General features: G+C 44.6%; 1 protein-coding gene across 1 annotated transcript in view; it reads right to left on the reverse strand.

Moving 5' to 3' along the window:
- LOC106560686 (netrin receptor UNC5A) overlaps positions 1-27082 on the reverse strand; it is a 237569-nt gene that overhangs the window by 51083 nt on the left and 159404 nt on the right. Inside the window, exon 6 of the mRNA XM_045725001.1 lies at positions 8517-8750. Coding sequence (XP_045580957.1) covers positions 8517-8750 — 234 coding nt within the window. The remainder of the gene's footprint in view (positions 1-8516; positions 8751-27082) is intronic.

The following is a 27082-nucleotide window of genomic DNA, read 5'->3' on the forward strand; positions in this document are numbered from 1 at the left end:
TGCTGGCACTAAGACTGCACTCAACAAGCTGAATAAGGCCATAAGCAAACAAGAAAATGCTCATCCAGAGGCAGCACTCCTAGTGGCTGGGGACTTTAATGCAGAGAAACTTAAATCCGTTTTACCTAATTTCTACCATGTCACGTGCAACCAGAGGACAAAAAAACCTCTAGACCACCTTTACTCCACACACAGACACGTACAAAAGCTCTCACCCTCCATTTGGCAAATCTGACCATAATTCTATCCCCCTGATTCTCTATATTTTTCATGTAGGAAAACTGAAATCCATCTTACCTCATTTATACTAGCATGTCACCTGTGCAACTAGAGGCGAAAAAACTCTACACACAGAGAAGCATATAAAGGTCTAGCCTTGCTCTACATTTGGCAAATCTGACCATAACTCTGTCCTCCTGTTTCCTGCTTACAATCAAAAACTCAAACAGGAAGTACCAATAATGAAAGTGGTCTGATGAAACAGATGCTAAGCTACAGGACTGTTTTGCTAGCACAGATTGGAATATCTTCTGGGATTTATCCAATGGCATTGACGAGTACACCACATCAGTCACCGGCTTCATCAATAAGTGCATTGATGATGTCGTCCCCACAGTGACCGTAAGTACATATCCCAACCAGAAGCCATGGATTACAGGCAACATCTGCACTGAGCTAAAGGCTAGAGCTGCCTCTTTCAAGGAGTGGGACACTAATCTGGACACTTAAAATAAAATCCCGCTATGCACTCTGACAGTGTCAGGCAAATCCTACAAACAGGACTAAGATCAAATTCTACTACACTGGCTGTGACGCTCGTTGGTTGTGGCAGGGCTTGCAAACTATCATGGATTGCATAGGAAAACCCAGCTGCGAGCTGCCGAGTGTCGCGAGCCTACCAGATGAGCAAAATGCCTTCTATGATCGCTTCGATGCAAGCAACACTGGACCATGCGTGAGAACACCAGCTGTTTTGGATCATGCTCTCCTTAGCCAATGTAAGACCTTTAAACAGGTTAACATACCAGGACGTGTACTCAGAACATGCTGACCAGCTGGCAAGTCTCTTTCACTGACATTTTCAACCTCTCCCAGACCACCATTGTCCCTGTGCCCAGGAAGCCAAGGTAACCTGTCTAAATAACTGTCGCTCATCTGAAGCCACGAAATGCTTTGAAAGGCTGGTCATGACTCATATCAAACACCATCATCCCAGAAACCCTAGACCCACTCCAATTCACAACAGATCCACAGATGATGCATTTTCTATTGCACTCTACACTTCCTTTTCCCCCCTGGAGAAAAGGAACACCTACGTGTGTATGCTGTTCATTGACTACAGCTCAGCGTTCAACACCATAGTAACCTCCAAGATCATCACTAAGCTAAGGATCCTGGGACTAAACACCTCCCTCTGCAACTGTATCCTAGACTTAGTGACTGGACACCCCCAGGTAGTGAGGGTTGGCAACAGCACATCCGCCAAGCTGACCCTCAACACGGGGGCCCCTCAGGGGTGCCTGCTTAGTCACCTGCTGTACTCCCTGTTCACCCACGACTGCGCACGACTCCAACACCATCATTAACCGACTACACAACGGTGGTAAGCCTGATCACCGATGACGATGAGACAGCCTATAGGGAGGAAGTCAGAGACCTGGCTGTGTGGTGCCAAGACAACAACCTCTCCCTCAATGTCAGCAAGACAAAGGAGCTGATCATGGTGTACAGGAAACGGAGGGCCGAGCACACCCGCATTCACATCAATGGGGATGTAGTGGAGCAGTTCCTCGGTGTCCACATCACTAAGGATTTATCATGGTCTATAGAGCCCTACAGTGAAGGTGTCATAATACCCATAAAACCTAGCGGTCAAACAGGGAAATGGTTCCAATCAAACATTTTTTCCCATTGAGAATTTTAGAAACACTTAAAATAATATTTTGTATTTCGTGTTTCTTACCCTGGCTGACGTTTTGATAACCATGTAAATTTCTCTCTGACTTTTATCAATATAATCAGCTCATTTACTCTCAGATTAAAAAATGCTGATTTGCATCAAAGTAGAAAAGACTACAAATCCCTGCAAGTCATCTCTAGCTGACACCTTTGCTATCAGGTATTGTGTCAATTTAAAACTTGCACAAGACAGCTCACAGAATTGGCGATTTCAGCCACACCCATTGCTGACTGGTGCATAAAATAGAGCACCCACAGCCATGCAATCTCCGTAGACAAATAGTGGCTGTAGAATGGCCTTACTGATGAGCTCAGTGAGTTTCAACGTGGCACAGTCGTAGGATGCCACCTTTCTGCCCTGCTTGAGCTGCACCGGGCAACTGTAAGTGCTGTTATTGTGAAGTGGAAACATCTAGGAGCAACAACGGCTCAGCGGCGAAGTGGTAGATCACACAAGCTAACAGAACGGGACCGCCGAGTGCTGAAGCACGTAGCGCGTAAAAATCACCTGTCCTCGGTTGCAACACTCACTGCTGAGTTCCAAACTGCCTCTGGAAGCAACATCAGCACAAGAACTGTTTGTCGGGAGCTTCATGAAATGGGTTTCCATGGCTGAGCAGCCACACACAAGCTTGCCAAACGTTGGCTGGAGTGCTGTAATGCTCATAGCCATTGAACTCTGGAGCAGTGGAAACGTGCTCTCTGGAGTGATGAATCATGCTTCACCATCTGGCAGTTTGACGGACTAATCTGGGTTTGGCGGATCAAATCAAATCAAATTTATTCATATAGCCCTTCGTACATCAGCTGATATCTCAAAGTGCTGTACAGAAACCCAGCCTAAAACCCCAAACAGCAAGCAATGCATGTGAAAGAAGCACGGTGGCTAGGAAAAACTCCCTAGGAAAAACTCCCTAGAAAGGCCAAAAACCTAGGAAGAAACCTAGAGAGGAACCAGGCTATGAGGGGTGGCCAGTCCTCTTCTGGCTGTGCCGGGTGGATATTATAACAGAACATGGTCAAGATGTTAAAATGTTCATAAATGACCAGCATGGTCAAATAATAATAATCATAGTAGTTGTCGAGGGTGCAACAAGCACGTCCGGTGAACAGGTCAGGGTTCCATAGCCGCAGGCAGAACAGGAGATGCCAGGAGAGCTCTACCTGCCCCAATGCATAGTGCCAACCATAAAGTTTGGTGGAGGAGGAATAATGGTCTGGGGATGTTTTCATGGTTCGGGCCCCTTAGTTCCCGTGAAGGGAAATCTTAACCCTACAGCATACAATTGCATTCTAGACGATTCTGTGCTTCCAACTTTGTGGCAACAGTTTGGGGAAGGCCCTTTCCTGTCTCTGCATGACAATGCCTGCGGGCACAAAGCAAGGTCCATACAGAAATGGTTCGTCGAGATCAGTGTGGAAGAACTTCACTGGCCTGCACAGAGTCCTGACCTCAACCCCATCGAATACATTTCAGATTAATTGAAACGCCAACTGCGAGCCAGGCCTAATTGCCCATCATCAGTGCCCGACCTCACTAATGCTCTTGTGGCTCAATGGAGGCAAGTCCCCCGCAGAAATGTTCCAACATCTAGTGGAAAGCTTTCCCAGAAGAGTGGAGGTTGTTATAGAAGCAAATGGGGGGACCAACTCCATTGTAATGCCCATGATTTTGGAGTGACATGTTCTGCGAGCACATGTTACATACTGTCATGTAGTGTAGTTAATCCAGAGATTCTTAGCTTTGCCTCGATTCGGCAGTCTCGTCCAAATCATCATGGCATTTGTAGTTCTTATGATAGCCACATTAGCAGCTAATTAGTGTTTTCATTTTTGAGGGTTAAATACAGGCAAATAAATTGATAAAAGTCTCCTTGTCCTAGAGAAATTTACAGTTATCATGCCAGAGATTTGAGACTGGGACGGAGGTACACCTTCCAGCAGGACAATGACCTGAAACATAGCCCTTATCTGAAGTGTTTCTAAAATCCTCTACGGGAATAAGGTATGGTGGAAAAAAACGATTGGAACCATTTCCTTGTTTGACTGCTAGGTTTTATGTGTATTATGACTCATACTGTGGTATATAACACACTAACACAGTCGTAAAGAGGGCACGACAATACGTCTTCCTCCTCAGGAGGCTGACAAGATTTGGCATGGGCTCTCAGATCGTCAAATAGCTGCACCATTGAGAGCATCTTGACTGGCTGCATCACGCTTGGTATGGCAACTGCTTGATACCCAACCGCAAGGTGCTACAGAAGGTGGGAATGGGCTCTCAGGTTACTCATTGACTCAGTACTGGTACTCTGTGTATATAGTCAGGTTACTCATTGACTCAGTACTGGTACTCTGTGTATATAGCCAGGTTACTCATTGACTCAGTACTGGTACTCTGTGTATATAGTCAGGTTACTCATTGACTCAGTACTGGTACCCTGTGTATATAGCCAGGTTACTCATTGACTCAGTACTGGTACCCTGTGTATATAGCCAGGTTACTCATTGACTCAGTACTGGTACTCTGTGTATATAGTCAGGTTACTCATTGACTCAATACTGGTACTCTGTGTATATAGCCAGGTTACTCATTGACTCAGTACTGGTACCCTGTGTATATAGCCAGGTTACTCATTGACTCAGTACTGGTACTCTGTGTATATAGTCAGGTTACTCATTGACTCAGTACTGGTACTCTGTGTATATAGTCAGGTTACTCATTGACTCAGTACTGGTACTCTGTGTATATAGCCAGGTTTTTCATTGACTCAGTACTGGTACTCTGTGTATATAGTCAGGTTACTCATTGACTCAGTACTGGTACTCTGTGTATATAGTCAGGTTACTCATTGACTCAGTACTGGTACTCTGTGTATATAGTCAGGTTACTCATTGACTCAGTACTGGTACTCTGTGTATATAGCCAGGTTTCTCATTGACTCATCACTGTTAGTCTAGTTCTAGACCAGTTCTCCCTTCCCCTCCTCTCCCCTCTCCTCCTCTCTCCCCCTCCCCCTTCCCACTCTCATCTGTCCCCTCTTCTCCCTTCTTCTCCTGCTTTTTCCTACTCTCCCCTCCACTCGCCCCCCATCCCCCTCATATTTTCTCTTCTCCTCTGTCAATTCAATTCAATTTCAATTTAAGGGGCTTTATTGGCAAGGGAAATATATGTTTACATTGCCAAAGCAAGTGAAATAGATAATAAACAAAAGTGAAATAAACAATAAAATGTTACAGTAAACATTACACTCAGAAGTTCCACAAGGCATTTCAAATGTCATATTATGTGCAAATAGTACAAGTACAAAAGGGAAAATAAATAAACATAAATATTGGTTGTATTTACAATGGTGTTTTTTCTTCACTGGTTTCCCTGTTCTTGTGGCAACAGGTCACTTGCTACTGTGATTGCACACTGTGGTATTTCACACAGTACATATGGGAGTTGATCAAAATTGGTTTTGTTTTCAAATTCTTTGTGGATCTGTGTAATCTGAGGGAAATATGTGGCTCTAATATGGTCATACATTTGGCAGGAGGTTAGGAAGTGCAGCTCAGTTTCCACCTCATTTTGTGGGCAGTGTGCACATAGCCTGTAGTCTCTTGAGAGCCAGGTCTGCCTATGGCGGCCTTTCTCAATAGTAAGGCTATGTTCACTGAGTCTGTACATAGTCAAAGCTTTCTTTAAGTTTGGGTCAGTCCCAGTGGTCAGGTATTCTGCCACTGTGTAGTCTCTGTTTAGGGCCAAATAGCATTCTAGTTTGCTCAGTTTTTTTGTTGATTCTGTCCAATGTGTCAAGTAATTATCTTTTTGTTTTCACATGATTTGGTTTGATCTAATTGTGTTGCTGTCCTGGGGCTCTGTGGGGTCTGTTTGTGTTTGTGAACAGAGCCCCAGGACCAGCTTGCTTAGGGGACTCTTCTCCAGGTTCATCTCTCTGTATGTGATGGCTTTGTTATGGATTTGGTGTTTGTCCCATTTTGTGAATTCTTGGTCAGTGAGCGGACCCCAGACCTCAAAACTAGGAAGGGCAATGGGTTCTATAATTGATTCAAGTATTTTTAGTCAGATCCTAATCGGGAATGTCAAATTTTATTTTCCTTTTGATGGCGTTGCCTTGTCTCTGAGATTGTTTACAGCTTTGTAGAAGTTACCTGTGGCGCTGATGTTTAGGCCGAGATACGTATAGTTTTTTGTGTGCTCTTTGTATTTGTGATCCTGGGAATTGGACCTTTTTTGGAACACCATTCTTTTTCTCTTACTGAGATTTACTGTCAGGGCCCAGGTCTGACAGAATCCATGTGGAAGATCTCGGCACTGCAGTAGGCCCTCCTTGGTTGGGGACAGAAGCACCCGATCATCAGCAAACAGTAGACATTTGACTTCAGATTCTAGGAGGGTGAGGCCTGGTGCTGCAGATTTGTTGATATATATGTTGAAGAGGGTGGGGCTCAAGCTGCATCCCTGTCTCACACCACCGGCCTGTTTTAACTAAACACTTGTTGTCTGTGTACATGGATTTCATAATGTTGTATGTTTTTCCCCCAACACCACTTTCCATCAATTTGTATAGCAGACCCTCATGCCAAATTGAGTCAAAAGCTTTTTTGAAATCAACAAAGCATGAGCAGACTTTGCCTTTGTTTTGGTTTGTTTCTTTGTCAATTAGGGTGTGCAGGGTGAATATGTGGTCTGTCGTACGGTATTTTGGTAAAAATCCAATTTGAAATTTGCTCAGTACATTGTTTTCACAGAGGAAATGTACGAGTCTGCTGTTAATGATAATGCAGAGGATTTTCCCAAGGTTGCTGTTGACGCATATCCCACGGTGGTTATTGGGGTCATATTTGCCTCCACCTTTGTCGATTGGGGTGATCAGGCCTTGGTTCCAAATACTGGGGAAGATGCCAGAGCTGAGGATGATGTTAATTTCAATGTTGATTTCAAAAAAGCTTTTGACTCAATTTGGCATGAGGGTCTGCTATACAAATTGATGGAAAGTGGTGTTGGGGGAAAAACATACGACATTATAAAATCCATGTAGCCAATTGGAATGTGTGGTTTGTATATTTTATCATTTAATTTAGGATACCATCAACACCACAGGTGTTGGAGGGTTTGTATTTTGTCCTGTAGTTCATTCTATGTAATTGGAGACCCTCTCTCCCTGGCCCCCTCTCCCCCTGGCCCACTCTCTCCCTGGCCCACTCTCCCCCTGGCCCCAACGTGCACTAGCCTCTTCGTCTCTCTCATTCTCTCGTTGCTGTGGTAAGCCTCAGTCTATTTAGGGAGTTGTAGTTTTTACAGGGTGATTTAAAACGTAGTCCTGTTGTTTGGTAATCCAGACATCACACAGCTCTATCATTCGTTACAAAGAGAGACATTCATTTAGCAGATACATGAACCACTCAGAACACTCATTGGCTCGTCCCAAACGCCACCTTATTTCATATATAGTGCACTGCTTTTGACAAAGGCCCATGGAGGGGGGGGGGGGGGTAATTTAAGTTGGGCGCACACTGACACACACACACACACACACACACACACACACACACACACACACACACACACACACACACACACACACACACACACACACACACACACACACACACACTAGATCATTCACGCGTCCGGGAGGCACATTTCCGGCAGGATGTCTAATCAACCGTACAGCATATCCAGTGCCTTTAATAGACAGGATGAAACAGCACCTCTGTGGGGTTCTAAAGGTGTGTGGATGAAACAGCACCTCTGTGGGGTTCTATAGGTGTGTGGATGAAACAGCACCTCTGTGGGGTTCTATAGGTGTGTGGGTGAAACAGCACCTCTGTGGGGTTCTACAGGTGTGTGATGAAACAGCACCTCTGTGGGGTTCTAAAGGTGTGTGATGAAACAGCACCTCTGTGGGGTTCTACAGGTGTGTGATGAAACAGCACCTCTGTGGGGTTCTAAAGGTGTGTGATGAAACAGCACCTCTGTGGGGTTCTGCAGGTGTGTGGATGAAACAGCACCTCTGTGGGGTTCTACAGGTGTGTGGATGAAACAGCACCTCTGTGGGGTTCTACAGGTGTGTGGATGAAACAGCACCTCTGTGGGGTTCTACAGGTGTGTGGGTGAAACAGCACCTCTGTGGGGTTCTATAGGTGTGTGGATGAAACAGCACCTCTGTGGGGTTCTACAGGTGTGTGGATGAAACAGCACCTCTGTGGGGTTCTACAGGTGTGTGGGTGAAACAGCACCTCTGTGGGGTTCTACAGGTGTGTGGGTGAAACAGCACCTCTGTGGGGTTCTACAGGTGTGTGGATGAAACAGCACCTCTGTGGGGTTCTACAGGTGTGTGGATGAAACAGCACCTCTGTGGGGTTCTACAGGTGTGTGGGTGAAACAGCACCTCTGTGGGGTTCTACAGGTGTGTGATGAAACAGCACCTCTGTGGGGTTCTACAGGTGTGTGGATGAAACAGCACCCCTGTGGGGTTCTACAGGTGTGTGGGTGAAACAGCACCTCTATGGGGTTCTATAGGTGTGTAGGTATCTAGGTTCCTTACCTTGAAGACATCTTGTGTATCATCCATGCAGTAGACTCTGATGTTATACTCCAGGGTAGAGCAGTATGCGTCAGAGAAGAGCACGAGGCGGAGACGCTTAGCCGCGGCCATGTTTAGAGATTCTCCCACCAGAGAGAAACGACCCAACTGCTCTGAGAACACTCTGCACGTCTCTGCCTCCAACTGACAGTAATACGGCTCTGAGATCAACTCCTCACCCATCATTAACACATCCTGGGGATAGAGAGAGAGAGGTGTGGGGTTAGGGGCAGGGTGTGTGTGTGTGTGTGTGTGTGTGTGTGTGTGTGTGTGTGTGTGTGTGTGTGTGTGTGTGTTAGTGTGTGTGTGTGTGTGTGTGTGTGTGTGTGTTTGAGACAGCAGTACGGCTCTGAGTGCTTCACCCATATGGAGCCCATCCTGAGAATAGACAGGCAGAAGTGTGGTTATGGGGGCAGGGTGTGTGGTTATGGGGTCAGACAGAGAGTGTGTGGTTATGGGGTCAGACAGAGGGTGTGTGGTTATGGGGTCAGACAGAGGGTGTGTGTGTGGTTATGGGGTCAGACAGAGGGTGTGTGGTTATGGGGCCAGACAGAGAGTGTGTGGTTATGGGGTCAGACAGAGAGTGTGTGGTTATGGGGTCAGACAGGGAGTGTGTGGTTATGGGGTCAGACAGAGGGTGTGTGGTTATGGGGTCAGACAGAGGGTGTGTGGTTATGGGGCCAGACAGAGGGTGTGTGGTTATGGGGTCAGACAGAGGGTGTGTGTGTATGGGGTCAGACAGAGGGTGTGTGGTTATGGGGCCAGACAGAGGGTGTGTGGTTATGGGGTCAGACAGAGAGTGTGTGGTTATGGGGTCAGACAGAGGGTGTGTGTGTGGTTATGGGGTCAGACAGAGGGTGTGTGGTTATGATGTCAGACAGAGGGTGTGTGGTTATGGGGTCAGACAGAGAGTGTGTGGTTATGGGGTCAGACAGAGGGTGTATGTGTTGTTATGGGGTCAGACAGAGGGTGTGTGTGTGGTTATGGAGTCAGACAGAGGGTGTGTGGTTATGGGGTCAGACTGAGGGTGTGTGGTTATGGGGTCAGACTAGGGCGTGTGGTTATGGGGTCAGACAGAGGGTGTGTGGTTATGGGGTCAGACAGAGGGTGTGTGGTTATGGGGTCAGACAGATGGTGTGTGGTTATGGGGTCAGACAGAGAGTGTGTGTGTGGTTATGGAGTCAGACAGAGGGTGTGTGGTTATGGGGTCAGACAGAGGGTGTGTGGTAGTGGGGTCAGACTAGGGTGTGTGGTTATGCGGTCAGACAGAGGGTGTGTGGTTATGGGGTCAGACAGAGGGTGTGTGGTTATGGGGCCAGACAGAGAGTGTGTGGTTATGGGGTCAGACAGAGAGTGTGTGGTTATGGGGTCAGACAGGGAGTGTGTGGTTATGGGGTCAGACAGAGGGTGTGTGGTTATGGGGTCAGACAGAGGGTGTGTGGTTATGGGGCCAGACAGAGGGTGTGTGGTTATGGGGTCAGACTTAGGGTGTGTGGTTATGGGGTCAGAAAGAGGGTGTGTGGTTATGGGGTCAGACAGAGGGTGTGTGTGTGGTTATGGGGTCAGACAGAGGGTGTGTGTGTGGTTATGGGGTCAGACAGAGGGTGTGTGTGTGGTTATGGGGTCAAACAGAGGGTGTGTGTGTGGTTATGGGGTCAGACAGAGGGTGTGTGTGTGGTTATGGGGTCAGACATAGGGTGTGTGGTTATGGGGTCAGACAGAGCGTATGTGGTTATGGGGTCAGGCAGAGTGTGTGGTTATGGGGTCAGGCAGAGTGTGTGTTTATGGGGTCAGGCGGTGTATATACAGTATGTGAGGACAGTGACCTATAGAACATTAACAATCAACTATGTAGTTCAGATCTAGGCAATCAATTGACATGAAAAAAGACTCCTCAAGTTTCCTGGCAACAACACTGCTTCTGGAGAGAAAGGAGAGAGAACAGAGAAGAGAGAACAGAGAGAAAGAGGAGAGAGAAAGGAGGGAGAACAGCTAGAGAAAGGAGGGCGAACAGAGAGAACAGAGAGAGAAAGAGGAGAGAGAAATGAGGGAGAACAGAGGGAACAGAGAGAGAAAAAAATATTGGATTCATCAGCCAGAGGAATGAGTTCAGAAAGGTGAAGAGAGAGAGGAAGAGAAGTGAGTAGAGAGCAGGCTGCCAGAACAGAACAATTACCAACAGCTCTACCTGCCAGAACAATTACCATCAGCTCTACCTGCCAGAACAGTACATTTACCAACAACTCTACTTTCCAGAACAGTACAATTACCAACAGCTCTACCTGCCAGAACAGTACAATTACCAACAGCTCTACCTGCCTACACAATTACCATCAGCTCTACCTGCCAGAACAGTACAATTACCAACAGCTCTACCTGCCTACACAATTACAATCAGCTCTACCTGCCAGAACAATTACAACAGCTCTACTTGCCAGAACAGTACAATAAACAACAGCTCTACCTGCCAGAACAGTACAATTACCAACAGCTCTACCTTCCAGAACAGTACAATTACCAACAGCTCTACCTGCCAGAACAGTACAATTACCAACAGCTCTACCTGCCAGAACAGTACAATTACCAACAACTCTACCTTCCAGAACAGTACAATTACCGACAGCTCTACCTTCCAGAACAGTACAATTACCGACAGCTCTACCTGCCAGAACAGTACAATTACCAACAACTCTACCTTCCAGAACAGTACAATTACCAACAGCTCTACCTGCCAGAACAGTACAATTACCAACAGCTCTACCTGCCAGAACAGTACAATAACCAACTGCTCTACCTGCCAGAACAGTACAATTACCAACAGCTCTACCTTCCAGAACAGTACAATTACCAACAGCTCTACCTTCCAGAACAGTACAATTACCAACAGCTCTACCTGCCAGAACAGTACAATTACCAACAACTCTACCTTCCAGAACAGTACAATTACCGACAGCTCTACCTTCCAGAACAGTCCAATTACCGACAGCTCTACCTGCCAGAACAGTACAATTACCAACAGCTCTACCTGCCTACACAATTACCATCAGCTCTCCCTGCCAGAACAGTACAATTACCAACAGCTCTACCTGCCAGAACAATTACCAACAGCTCTACCTGCCAGAACAATTACAACAGCTCTACCTGCCAGAACAGTACAATAAACAACAGCTCTACCTGCCAAAACAGTACAATTACCAACAGCTCTACCTTCCAGAACAGTACAATTACCAACAGCTCTACCTGCCAGAACAGTACAATTACCAACAGCTCTACCTGCCAGAACAGTACAATTACCAACAGCTCTACCTGCCAGAACAGTACAATTACCAACAGCTCTACCTTCCAGAACAGTACAATTACCAACAGCTCTACCTCCAGAACAGTACAATTACCAACAGCTCTACCTGCCAGAACAGTACAATTACCAACAACTCTACCTTCCAGAACAGAACAATTACCGACAACTCTACCTTCCAGAACAGTACAATTACCGACAGCTCTACCTTCCAGAACAGTAGAATTACCAACAGCTCTACCTGCCAGAACAGTACAATTACCAACAGCTCTACCTGCCAGAACAGTACAATTACCAACAGCTCTACCTGCCAGAACAGTAAAATTACCAACAGCTCTACCTGCCTACACAATTACCATCAGCTCTACCTGCCAGAACAGTACAATTACCAACAGCTCTACCTGCCAGAACAATTACCATCAGCTCTACATGCCAGAACAATTACCAACAGCTCTACCTGCCAGAACAATTACCAACAGCTGTACCTGCCAGAACAATTACAAACAGTTCTACCTTCCAGAACAGTGCAATTACCAACAACTCTACCTGCCAGAATAATTACCATCAGCTCTACCTGCCAGAACAGTACAATTACCAACAGCTCTACCTTCCAGAACAGTACAATTACCAACAGCTCTACCTGCCTACACAATTACCATCAGCTCTACCTGCCAGAACAGTACAATTACCAACAGCTCTACCTGCCAGAACAATTACCAACAGCTCTACCTGCCAGAACAATTACAACAGCTCTACCTGCCAGAACAGTACAATAAACAACAGCTCTACCTGCCAGAACAGTACAATTACCAACAGCTCTACCTGCCTACACAATTACCATCAGCTCTACCTGCCAGAACAGTACAATTACCAACAGCTCTACCTGCCAGAACAATTACCAACAGCTCTACCTGCCAGAACAATTACCAACAGCTCTACCTGCCAGAACAATTACCAACAGCTCTACCTGCCAGAACAATTACAAACAGTTCTACCTTCCAGAACAGTGCAATTACCAACAACTCTACCTGCCAGAATAATTACCATCAGCTCTACCTTCCAGAACAGTGCAATTACCAACAGCTCTACCTTCCAGAACAGTACAATTACCGACAGCTCTACCTTCCAGAACAATTACCAACAGCTCTACCTGCCAGAACAGTACAATTACCAACTGCTCTACCTGACAGAACAATTACCAACAGCTCTACCTGCCAGAACAATTACCATCAGCTCCACTTGCCAGAGCATTTACCATCAGCTCTACCTGCCAGAACAATACAATTACCAACAGCTCTACCTGCCAGAACATTTAGCAACAGCTCTACCTCCCGAACAGTACAATTACACACTGCTCTACCTGCCAGAACAATTATCATCAGCTCTACCTGCAGAACAATTACCATCAGCTCTACCTGCCAGAACAGTAAAATTACCAAAAGCTCTACCTGCCAGAACAATTACCATCAGCTTCAACTGCCAGAACAGTACAATTACCATCAGCTCTACCTTCCAGAACAATTACCAAGAGCTCTACTTGCCAGAACAATTGCCAACAGCTCTACCTGCTAGAACAGTATAATTTCCAACAGCTCTACTTGCTAGAACAATTACCAACAGCTCTATCTGCTAGAACAATTACCAACAGATCTACCTTCCAGAACAGTACAATTACCAACAGCTCTACCTTCCAGAACAGTACAATTACCAACAGCTCTACCTGCCAGAACAGTACAATTACCAACAACTCTACCTTCCAGAACAGTACAATTACCGACAGCTCTACCTTCCAGAACAGTACAATTACCGACAGCTCTACCTGCCAGAACAGTACAATTACCAACAGCTCTACCTGCCTACACAATTACCATCAGCTCTACCTGCCAGAACAGTACAATTACCAACAGCTCTACCTGCCAGAACAATTACCAACAGCTCTACCTGCCAGAACAATTACAACAGCTCTACCTGCCAGAACAGTACAATAAACAACAGCTCTACCTGCCAAAACAGTACAATTACCAACAGCTCTACCTTCCAGAACAGTACAATTACCAACAGCTCTACCTGCCAGAACAGTACAATTACCAACAGCTCTACCTGCCAGAACAGTACAATTACCAACAGCTCTACCTGCCAGAACAGTACAATTACCAACAGCTCTACCTTCCAGAACAGTACAATTACCAACAGCTCTACCTGCCAGAACAATTACCAACAGCTCTAACTGCCAGAACAATTACAACAGCTCTACCTGCCAGAACAGTACAATAAACAACAGCTCTACCTGCCAGAACAGTACAATTACCAACAGCTCTACCTGCCTACACAATTACCATCAGCTCTACCTGCCAGAACAGTACAATTACCAACAGCTCTACCTGCCAGAACAATTACCAACAGCTCTACCTGCCAGAACAATTACCAACAGCTCTACCTGCCAGAACAATTACCAACAGCTCTACCTGCCAGAACAATTACAAACAGTTCTACCTTCCAGAACAGTGCAATTTCCAACAACTCTACCTGCCAGAATAATTACCATCAGCTCTACCTTCCAGAACAGTGCAATTACCAACAGCTCTACCTTCCAGAACAGTACAATTACCGACAGCTCTACCTTCCAGAACAATTACCAACAGCTCTACCTGCCAGAACAGTACAATTACCAACTGCTCTACCTGACAGAACAATTACCAACAGCTCTACCTGCCAGAACAATTACCATCAGCTCCACTTGCCAGAGCATTTACCATCAGCTCTACCTGCCAGAACAATACAATTACCAACAGCTCTACCTGCCAGAACAATTACCATCAGCTCCACTTGCCAGAGCATTTACCATCAGCTCTACCTGCCAGAACAATACAATTACCAACAGCTCTACCTGCCAGAACATTTAGCAACAGCTCTACCTCCCGAACAGTACAATTACACACTGCTCTACCTGCCAGAACAATTACCATCAGCTCTACCTGCCAGAACAGTAAAATTACCAAAAGCTCTACCTGCCAGAACAATTACCATCAGCTTCAACTGCCAGAACAGTACAATTACCATCAGCTCTACCTGCCAGAACAATTACCAAGAGCTCTACTTGCCAGAAAAATTGCCAACAGCTCTACCTGCTAGAACAGTATAATTTCCAACAGCTCTACTTGCTAGAACAATTACCAACAGCTCTATCTGCTAGAACAATTACCAACAGATCTACCTTCCAGAACAGTACAATTACCAACAGCTCTACCTTCCAGAACAGTACAATTACCAACAGCTCTACCTGCCAGAACAGTACAATTACCAACAACTCTACCTTCCAGAAAAGTACAATTACCGACAGCTCTACCTTCCAGAACAGTACAATTACCGACAGCTCTACCTGCCAGAACAGTACAATTAACAACAGCTCTACCTGCCTACACAATTACCATCAGCTCTACCTGCCAGAACAGTACAATTACCAACAGCTCTACCTGCCAGAACAATTACCAACAGCTCTACCTGCCAGAACAATTACAACAGCTCTACCTGCCAAAACAGTACAATTACCAACAGCTCTACCTGCCAAAACAGTACAATTACCAACAGCTCTACCTTCCAGAACAGTACAATTACCAACAGCTCTACCTGCCAGAACAGTACAATTACCAACAGCTCTACCTGCCAGAACAGTACAATTACCAACAGCTCTACCTGCCAGAACAGTACAATTACCAACAGCTCTACCTTCCAGAACAGTACAATTACCAACAGCTCTACCTTCCAGAACAGTACAATTACCAACAGCTCTACCTGCCAGAACAGTACAATTACCAACAACTCTACCTTCCAGAACAGAACAATTACCGATAACTCTACCTTCCAGAACAGTACAATTACCGACAGCTCTACCTTCCAGAACAGTAGAATTACCAACAGCTCTACCTGCCAGAACAGTACAATTACCAACAGCTCTACCTGCCAGAACAGTACAATTACCAACAGCTCTACCTGCCAGAACAGTAAAATTACCAACAGCTCTACCTGCCTACACTATTACCATCAGCTCTACCTGCCAGAACAGTACAATTACCAACAGCTCTACCTGCCAGAACAATTACCATCAGCTCTACCTGCCAGAACAATTAACAACAGCTCTACCTGCCAGAACAATTACCAACAGCTCTACCTGCCAGAACAATTACAAACAGTTCTACCTTCCAGAACAGTACAATTACCAACAGCTCTACCTGCCTACACAATTACCATCAGCTCTACCTGCCAGAACAGTACAATTACCAACAGCTCTACCTGCCAGAACAATTACCAACAGCTCTACCTGCCAGAACAATTACAACAGCTCTACCTGCCAGAACAGTACAATTACCAACAGCTCTACCTTCCAGAACAGTACAATTACCAACAGCTCTACCTGCCAGAACAATTACCAACAGCTCTACCTGCCAGAACAATTACAACAGCTCTACCTGCCAGAACAGTACAATAAACAACAGCTCTACCTGCCAGAACAGTACAATTACCAACAGCTCTACCTGCCTACACAATTACCATCAGCTCTACCTGCCAGAACAGTACAATTACCAACAGCTCTACCTGCCAGAACAATTACCAACAGCTCTACCTGCCAGAACAATTACCAACAGCTCTACCTGCCAGAACAATTACCAACAGCTCTACCTGCCAGAACAATTACAAACAGTTCTACCTTCCAGAACAGTGCAATTTCCAACAACTCTACCTGCCAGAATAATTACCATCAGCTCTACCTTCCAGAACAGTGCAATTACCAACAGCTCTACCTTCCAGAACAGTACAATTACCAACAGCTCTACCTGCCAGAACAGTACAATTACCAACAGCTCTACCTGCCAGAACAGTACAATTACCAACAGCTCTACCTGCCAGAACAGTACAATTACCAACAGCTCTACCTTCCAGAACAGTACAATTACCAACAGCTCTACCTTCCAGAACAGTACAATTACCAACAGCTCTACCTGCCAGAACAGTACAATTACCAACAACTCTACCTTCCAGAACAGAACAATTACCGATAACTCTACCTTCCAGAACAGTACAATTACCGACAGCTCTACCTTCCAGAACAGTAGAATTACCAACAGCTCTACCTGCCAGAACAGTACAATTACCAACAGCTCTACCTGCCAGAACAGTACAATTACCAACAGCTCTACCTGCCAGAACAGTAAAATTACCAACAGCTCTACCTGCCTACACTATTACCATCAGCTCTACCTGCCAGAAACATTACCAACAGCTCTACCTGCCAGAACAATTACCATCAGCTCTACCTGCCAGAACAATTACCAACAGCTCTACCTGCCAGAACAATTACCAACAGCTCTACCTGCCAGAACAATTACCAACAGCTCTACCTGCCAGAACAGTACAATTACCAACAGCTCTACCTGCCTACACAATTACCATCAGCTCTACCTGCCAGAACAGTACAATTACCAACAGCTCTACCTGCCAGAACAATTACCAACAGCTCTACCTGCCAGAACACATTACAACAGCTCTACCTTCCAGAACAGTACAATTACCAACAGCTCTACCTTCCAGAACAGTACAATTACCAACAGCTCTACCTGCCAGAACAATTACCAACAGCTCTACCTGCCAGAACAATTACAACAGCTCTACCTGCCAGAACAGTACAATAAACAACAGCTCTACCTGCCAGAACAGTACAATTACCAACAGCTCTACCTGCCTACACAATTACCATCAGCTCTACCTGCCAGAACAGTACAATTACCAACAGCTCTACCTGCCAGAACAATTACCAACAGCTCTACCTGCCAGAACAATTACCAACAGCTCTACCTGCCAGAACAATTACCAACAGCTCTACCTGCCAGAACAATTACAAACAGTTCTACCTTCCAGAACAGTGCAATTTCCAACAACTCTACCTGCCAGAATAATTACCATCAGCTCTACCTTCCAGAACAGTGCAATTACCAACAGCTCTACCTTCCAGAACAGTACAATTACCGACAGCTCTACCTTCCAGAACAATTACCAACAGCTCTACCTGCCAGAACAGTACAATTACCAACTGCTCTACCTGACAGAACAATTACCAACAGCTCTACCTGCCAGAACAATTACCATCAGCTCCACTTGCCAGAGCATTTACCATCAGCTCTACCTGCCAGAACAATACAATTACCAACAGCTCTACCTGCCAGAACATTTAGCAACAGCTCTACCTCCCGAACAGTACAATTACACACTGCTCTACCTGCCAGAACAATTATCATCAGCTCTACCTGCAGAACAATTACCATCAGCTCTACCTGCCAGAACAGTAAAATTACCAAAAGCTCTACCTGCCAGAACAATTACCATCAGCTTCAACTGCCAGAACAGTACAATTACCATCAGCTCTACCTGCCAGAACAATTACCAAGAGCTCTACTTGCCAGAACAATTGCCAACAGCTCTACCTGCTAGAACAGTATAATTTCCAACAGCTCTACTTGCTAGAACAATTACCAACAGCTCTATCTGCTAGAACAATTACCAACAGATCTACCTTCCAGAACAGTACAATTACCAACAGCTCTACATTCCAGAACAGTACAATTACCAACACCTCTACCTGCCAGAACAGTACAATTACCAACAACTCTACCTTCCAGAACAGTACAATTACCGACAGCTCTACCTTCCAGAACAGTACAATTACCGACAGCTCTACCTGGCAGAACAGTACAATTACCAACAGCTCTACCTGCCTACACAATTACCATCAGCTCTACCTGCCAGAACAGTACAATTACCAACAGCTCTACCTGCCAGAACAATTACCAACAGCTCTACCTGCCAGAACAATTACAACAGCTCTACCTGCCAGAACAGTACAATAAACAACAGCTCTACCTGCCAAAACAGTACAATTACCAACAGCTCTACCTTCCAGAACAGTACAATTACCAACAGCTCTACCTGCCAGAACAGTACAATTACCAACAGCTCTACCTGCCAGAACAGTACAATTACCAACAGCTCTACCTGCCAGAACAGTACAATTACCAACAGCTCTACCTTCCAGAACACTACAATTACCAACAGCTCTACCTGCCAGAACAATTACAAACAGTTCTACCTTCCAGAACAGTGCAATTACCAACAACTCTACCTGCCAGAATAATTACCATCAGCTCTACCTTCCAGAACAGTGCAATTACCAACAGCTCTACCTTCCAGAACAGTACAATTACCGACAGCTCTACCTTCCAGAACAATTACCAACAGCTCTACCTGCCAGAACAGTACAATTACCAACTGCTCTACCTGACAGAACAATTACCAACAGCTCTACCTGCCAGAACAATTACCATCAGCTCCACTTGCCAGAGCATTTACCATCAGCTCTACCTGCCAGAACAATACAATTACCAACAGCTCTACCTGCCAGAACATTTAGCAACAGCTCTACCTCCCGAACAGTACAATTACACACTGCTCTACCTGCCAGAACAATTATCATCAGCTCTACCTGCAGAACAATTACCATCAGCTCTACCTGCCAGAACAGTAAAATTACCAAAAGCTCTACCTGCCAGAACAATTACCATCAGCTTCAACTGCCAGAACAGTACAATTACCATCAGCTCTACCTTCCAGAACAATTACCAAGAGCTCTACTTGCCAGAACAATTGCCAACAGCTCTACCTGCTAGAACAGTATAATTTCCAACAGCTCTACTTGCTAGAACAATTACCAACAGCTCTATCTGCTAGAACAATTACCAACAGATCTACCTTCCAGAACAGTACAATTACCAACAGCTCTACCTTCCAGAACAGTACAATTACCAACAGCTCTACCTGCCAGAACAGTACAATTACCAACAACTCTACCTTCCAGAACAGTACAATTACCGACAGCTCTACCTTCCAGAACAGTACAATTACCGACAGCTCTACCTGCCAGAACAGTACAATTACCAACAGCTCTACCTGCCTACACAATTACCATCAGCTCTACCTGCCAGAACAGTACAATTACCAACAGCTCTACCTGCCAGAACAATTACCAACAGCTCTACCTGCCAGAACAATTACAACAACTCTACCTGCCAGAACAGTACAATTACCAACAGCTCTACGAGCCAGAACAGTACAATTACCAAAAGCTCTACCTGCCAGAACAGTACAATTACCAACAGCTCTACCTGCCAGAACAGTACAATTACCAACAGCTCTACCTGCCAGAACAGTACAATTACCAACAGCTCTACCTGCCAGAACAGTACAATTACCAACAGCTCTACCTTCCAGAACAGTACAATTACCAACAGCTCTACCTGCCAGAACAATTACCAACAGCTCTACCTGCCAGAACAATTACCAACAACTCTACCTGCCAGAACAGTACAATTAAAAACAGCTCTACCTGCCTACACAATTACCAACAGCTCTACCTGCCTACACAATTACCAACAGCTCTACCTGCCAGAACAGTACAATTACCAACAGCTCTACCTGCCAGAACACATTACCAACAGCTCTACCTGCCAGAACAATTACCAACAGCTCTACCTGCCAGAACAATTACCAACAGCTCTACCTGCCAGAACAATTACAAACAGCTCTACCTTCCAGAACAGTGCAATTACCAACAACTCTACCTGCCAGAATAATTACCATCAGCTCTACCTTCCAGAACAGTGCAATTACCAACAGCTCTACCTTCCAGAACAGTACAATTACCGACAGCTCTACCTTCCAGAACAATTACCAACAGCTCTACCTGCCAGAACAGTACAATTACCAACTGCTCTACCTGACAGAACAATTACCAACAGCTCTACCTGCCAGAACAATTACCATCAGCTCCACTTGCCAGAGCATTTACCATCAGCTCTACCTGCCAGAACAATACAATTACCAACAGCTCTACCTGCCAGAACATTTAGCAACAGCTCTACCTCCCGAACAGTACAATTACACACTGCTCTACCTGCCAGAACAATTACCATCAGCTCTACCTGCCAGAACAGTAAAATTACCAAAAGCTCTACCTGCCAGAACAATTACCAAGAGCTCTACTTGCCAGAAAAATTGCCAACAGCTCTACCTGCTAGAACAGTATAATTTCCAACAGCTCTACTTGCTAGAACAATTACCAACAGCTCTATCTGCTAGAACAATTACCAACAGATCTACCTTCCAGAACAGTACAATTACCAACAGCTCTACCTTCCAGAACAGTACAATTACCAACAGCTCTACCTGCCAGAACAGTACAATTACCAACAACTCTACCTTCCAGAACAGTACAATTACCGACAGCTCTACCTTCCAGAACAGTACAATTACCGACAGCTCTACCTGCCAGAACAGTACAATTAACAACAGCTCTACCTGCCTACACAATTACCATCAGCTCTACCTGCCAGAACAGTACAATTACCAACAGCTCTACCTGCCAGAACAATTACCAACAGCTCTACCTGCCAGAACAATTACAACAGCTCTACCTGCCAGAACAGTACAATTACCAACAGCTCTACCTGCCAAAACAGTACAATTACCAACAGCTCTACCTTCCAGAACAGTACAATTACCAACAGCTCTACCTGCCAGAACAGTACAATTACCAACAGCTCTACCTGCCAGAACAGTACAATTACCAACAGCTCTACCTGCCAGAACAGTACAATTACCAACAGCTCTACCTTCCAGAACAGTACAATTACCAACAGCTCTACCTTCCAGAACAGTACAATTACCAACAGCTCTACCTGCCAGAACAGTACAATTACCAACAGCTCTACCTTCCAGAACAGAACAATTACCGACAACTCTACCTTCCAGAACAGTACAATTACCAACAGCTCTACCTTCCAGAACAGTAGAATTACCAACAGCTCTACCTGCCAGAACAGTACAATTACCAACAGCTCTACCTGCCAGAACAGTACAATTACCAACAGCTCTACCTGCCAGAACAGTACAATTACCAACAGCTCTACCTGCCTACACAATTACCAACAGCTCTACCTGCCAGAACAGTACAATTACCAACAGCTCTACCTGCCAGAACAATTACCAACAGCTCTACCTGCCAGAACAATTACCAACAGCTCTACTTGCCAGAACATTTACCATCAGCTCTACCTGCCAGAACAATTACAAACAGCTCTACCTTCCAGAACAGTACAATTACCAACAGCTCTACCTGCCACACAATTACCATCAGCTCTACCTGCCAGAACAGTACAATTACCAACAGCTCTACCTTCCAGAACAATTACCAACAGCTCGCTCTACCTGCCAGAACAATTACCACAGCTCTACCTGCCAGAACAGTACAATTACCAACAGCTCTACCTTCCAGAACAGTCATTACCAACAGCTCTACCTGCCAGAACAATTACCAACAGCTCTACCTGCCAGAACAATTACAACAGCTCTACCTGCCAGAACAGTACAATAAACAACAGCTCTACCTGCCAGAACAGTACAATTACCAACAGCTCTACCTGCCAACACAATTACCATCAGCTCTACCTGCCAGAACAGTACAATTACCAACAGCTCTACCTGCCAGAACAATTACCAACAGCTCTACCTGCCAGAACAGATTACCAACAGCTCTACCTGCCAGAACAATTACCAACAGCTCTACCTGCCAGAACAATTACCATCAGCTCTACCTTCCAGAACAGTGCAATTACCAACAGCTCTACCTTCCAGAACAGTACAATTACCATCAGCTCTACCTTCCAGAACAGTGCAATTACCAACAGCTCTACCTTCCAGAACAGTACTATTACCAACAGCTCTACCTGCCAGAACAATTACCAACAGCTCTACCTGCCAGAACAATTACCATCAGCTCTACCTGCCAAAACAATTACCATCAGCTCTACCTGCTAGAACAGTACAATTACCAACAGCTCTACCTGCCAGAACAATTACCAACAGCTCTACTTGCCAGAACAATTGCCAACAGCTTTACCAGCCAGAACAGTACAACTACCAACAGCTATACCTGCCAGAACAATTATCATCAGCTCTACCTGCCAGAACAATTACCAACAGCTCTACCTGATAGAACAGTACAATTTCCAACAGCTCTACCTGCTTGAACAATTACCAACAGCTCTATCTGCTAGAACAATTACCAACAGCTCTACCTGCTAGAACAGTACAATTACCAACAGCTCTATCTGCCAGAACAATTACCAACAGCTCTATCTGCCAGAACAATTACCAACAACTCTACCTGTCAGAACAGTACAATTTCCAACAGCTCTACCAGCTAGAACAGTACAATTACCAACAGCTCTACCTGCAGAACAGTACCATTTCCAACAGCTCTACCTGCTAGAACAGTACAATTGAAATCAGCTCTACCTGCCAGAACAATTACCTTCAGCTCTACCTGCCAGAACAGTACAATTTCCAAAAGTTTTACCTGCCAGAACAATTTCCAAAAGCTCTACCTGCCAGAACAATTACCAACAGCTCTCCCTGCAGAACAATTACCAACAGCTCTACCTGATAGAACAGTACAATTTCCAACAGCTCTACCTGCTAGAACAGTACAATTTCCAACAGCTCTACCTGCCAGAACATTTACCAACAACTCTCCCTGCCAGAACAATTACCAACAACTCTACCTGCCAGAACAATTACCATCAGCTCTACCTGCCAGAACAATTACCAACAGCTCTACCTGCTAGAACAGTACAATTACCAACAGCTCTACCTTCCAGAACAGTACAATTACCAACAGCTCTACCTGCCAGAACAATTACCAACAGTTCTACCTTCCAGAACAGTGCAATTACCAACAGCTCTACCTTCCAGAACAGTACAATTACCAACAGCTCTACCTGCCAGAACAATTACCAACAGCTCTACCTGCCAGAACAGTACAATTACCAACAGCTCTACCTGCCAGAACAATTACCATCAGCTCTACCTGCTAGAACAGTACAACTACCAACAGCTATACCTGCCAGAACAATTACCATCAGCTCTACCTGCCAGAACAATTACCAACTGCTCTACCTGATGGAACAGTACAGTTTCCAACAGCTCTACCTGCTTGAACAATTACCAACAGCTCTATCTGCTAGAACAATTACCAACAGCTCTACATGCTAGAACAGTACAATTACCAACAGCTCTATCTGCCAGAACAGTTACCAACAGCTCTACCTGTCACAGCAGTACAATTTCCAACAGCTCTACCAGCTAGAACAGTACAATTACCAACAGCTCTACCTGCCAGAACAGTACCATTTCCAACAGCTCTACCTGCTAGAACAGTACAATTACCATCAGCTCTACCTGCCAGAACAATTACCTTCAGCTCTACCTGCCAGAACAGTACAATTTCCAAAAGTTTTACCTGCCAGAACAATTTCCAAAAGCTCTACCTGCCAGAACAATTACCAACAGCTCTACCTGCAGAACAATTACCAACAGCTCTACCTGATAGAACAGTACAATTTCCAACAGCTCTACCTGCCAGAACATTTACCAACAACTCTCCCTGCCAGAACAATTACCAACAACTCTACCTGCCGGAACAATTACCATCAGCTCTACCTGCCAGAACAATTACCAACAGCTCTTCCTGCCAGAACAATTACCAACAGCTCTACCTGCTAGAACAGTACAATTTCCAACAGCTATACCTGCCAGAACAATTACCATCAGCTCTACCTGCCACAACAATTACCAACAGCTCAGCAGACCTAGATGACACAGTAAGGCTTACAGGAGTGCTTCTAGACTTTGATACTTGCTATTGTTTTGAACTGGTAGGCTGCGTTGGATAAATAAAAGATACATGTTATCAGTGAGATGATTAAATCAATAAATTACCTAAACCTATAAATAAGCTTTGATGGACACAAAACAGTCTTAGCCGCTATACTCTAAGTCCTAAAAGAGTTAGGAGGGATTTTAATGCCCTGTTTCTTTTATCTGATAGTTGCTAATTTCGTAGCTGTCACGTCCTGACCATAGTAAGTTGTTATTTTCTATGGTAGAGTAGGTCAGGGCGTGACAGGGGGGTTTTCTAGTTTCGTTTTTCTAAGTTGTTATGTTCTAGTTTTTTATTTCTATGTTGGGTTGTTCTAGTATTGTATTTCTATGTTGGGCTATGTTTGGGATGATCTCCAATTAGAGGCAACTGGTCATCGTTGTCTCTAATTGGAGGTCATATTTAAGTTGGTGTTTGTCCCACCTGGGTTTGTGGGAGATTGATTTTGAGTAGTGTATGTTTCACCTCTGCGTCACGGTTTGTTGTTTTTTGTCATTAAGTTTATTTATGTATTGCATAGTTTCACAGTGTAAATAAAATGTGGAACGACACACACGCTGCACTTTGGTCCGCTCCTCCTTTCGACAACCGTGACAGTAGCATTTGAAGACAATGAAAAGTCTTTGATCATTTAATCTATCAGATAAGCACATTTAGCGCCTGATTAAATCAATAAATGACCTAAACCTAATGAATAAACTTTAATAGACGCACAACATTCCCAAGCGGGCCTTTAGCTTCAACCCACCTGGCTACAGCCAAAATGGTCCCTGTACAGATTTATATAAAATCACAATTTATTTAGAGTTTATTTCTAAAAAATGTCAACACAATTTACAGAAAGTATTCATACCCCTTGACTTATTCCACATTTTGTTCTGTTACAGACATAATTTTTTTTCACCCATCTACAAACAATACCCCATAATGACAAAGTGAAACATGATTTTATATCAAATATCAAATTTACATAAGTATTCAAACCCGAGTCAATACCTTGTAGAATCACCTTTGGCAATGATTTCTGTGTAAGTCTCTCAGAGCTTTCCACCTGGATTGTGCAAAAGTTGCCCATTACTCTTTTCAATGTTCTTCAAGCTCTGTCAAGTTGGTTGTTGATCATTGCTAGACAACCATTTTCAGGTCTTGCCATAGATTTTCAAGTAAGTGAAAACTGTAACTCGGCCACTCAGGAACATTCACTGTCTTCTTGTTAAGCAACTCCAGTGTATATTTGGCCTTGTGTTTTTGTCACGTCCTGACCAGTAAAAGAGGTTGTTTGTTATTGTAGTTTGGTCAGGGCGTGGCAGGGGGTGTTTCTTTAGAGTGTTTCGGGGTTTGTTGGGCTATGTTCTTTGTTAGTCTATGTTAGTTGTAGTATGTCTATTTCTATGTGGTGTTTATTGGGTGGACCTTCAATTGGAAGCAGCTGCTCCTCGTTGCTTCTAATTGAAGGTCCTATTTAAGAGGGGTGTTTTTTCTATGGGATTTGTGGGTAGTTATTTCCTATTTCCTGTTTTCTGTTCGTGCACCTGACGGGACTGTTTAGTGTCGTTTGTTGTTTTTCTATACGTGCTTCTGCTGTTTTCCTTCTTTAATAAAATAAGAAGATGAGTTGACACGTTCCTGCTGCGTTTTGGTCCAATCCCTACGACAACCGTGACAGTTTTAGATTTTGTCCTGCTGAAAGGTGAATTAATTCATGTCTGATGGAAAGCAGACTGAACCATTCCGTTTCTTTTATATCCTGGAAAAACTCCCCAGTCTTTAACTCTTACAAGCATACCCATAACATGATGCAGCCACCACTATGCTTGAAAATAAGGAAAGTGTGAAAAGCAGGAAGCCTGTACCAAATAAAATATTCCAAAACATGCTTGCAACAAGATATTAAAGTAATACTGCAAAATATGTGGCAAAGCAATTAACTTTTTTGTCCTGTAAACAAAGTGTTATGTTTGAGGTAAATCCAATACAACACATTACTGAGTACCACTCTCCATATTTTCAAGCATGGTGGTAGCTACATCAGTTTACGGGTATGTTCTCTCATTGTGCCGCTGTTTGATACTACTGCTACAGTGCACTGGCTTCTTGTTCTGCATCGACGCTTCTGTGTCACTAAATGTTTCTCTGTATGCTGCTGTGTAACTAAATGTCTCTCTCTCTCTCTGCTGCTGTGCTTTTATGTAATATAATCTTAGTGAATGCTCTCTAGATGTGTTTGAACCTCCCCCTGCATCTTTCAATATGCTCATGTTGCAATGTTTGGTTGTTGCTGGGTTGACATTGATAGTGAGGATCGACCATCTTGCTACTCTACTTTTGTCAGTCAATAGCGGCTACAAACTAGCTAGCTAAGTAGATTTAGTTATCATATAACTTCTTGTTTGTTGCTAATACCAGCTT

This window comes from Salmo salar, chromosome ssa09, assembly GCF_905237065.1.
Source record: "Salmo salar chromosome ssa09, Ssal_v3.1, whole genome shotgun sequence".
Lineage (NCBI taxonomy): Eukaryota > Metazoa > Chordata > Actinopteri > Salmoniformes > Salmonidae > Salmo > Salmo salar.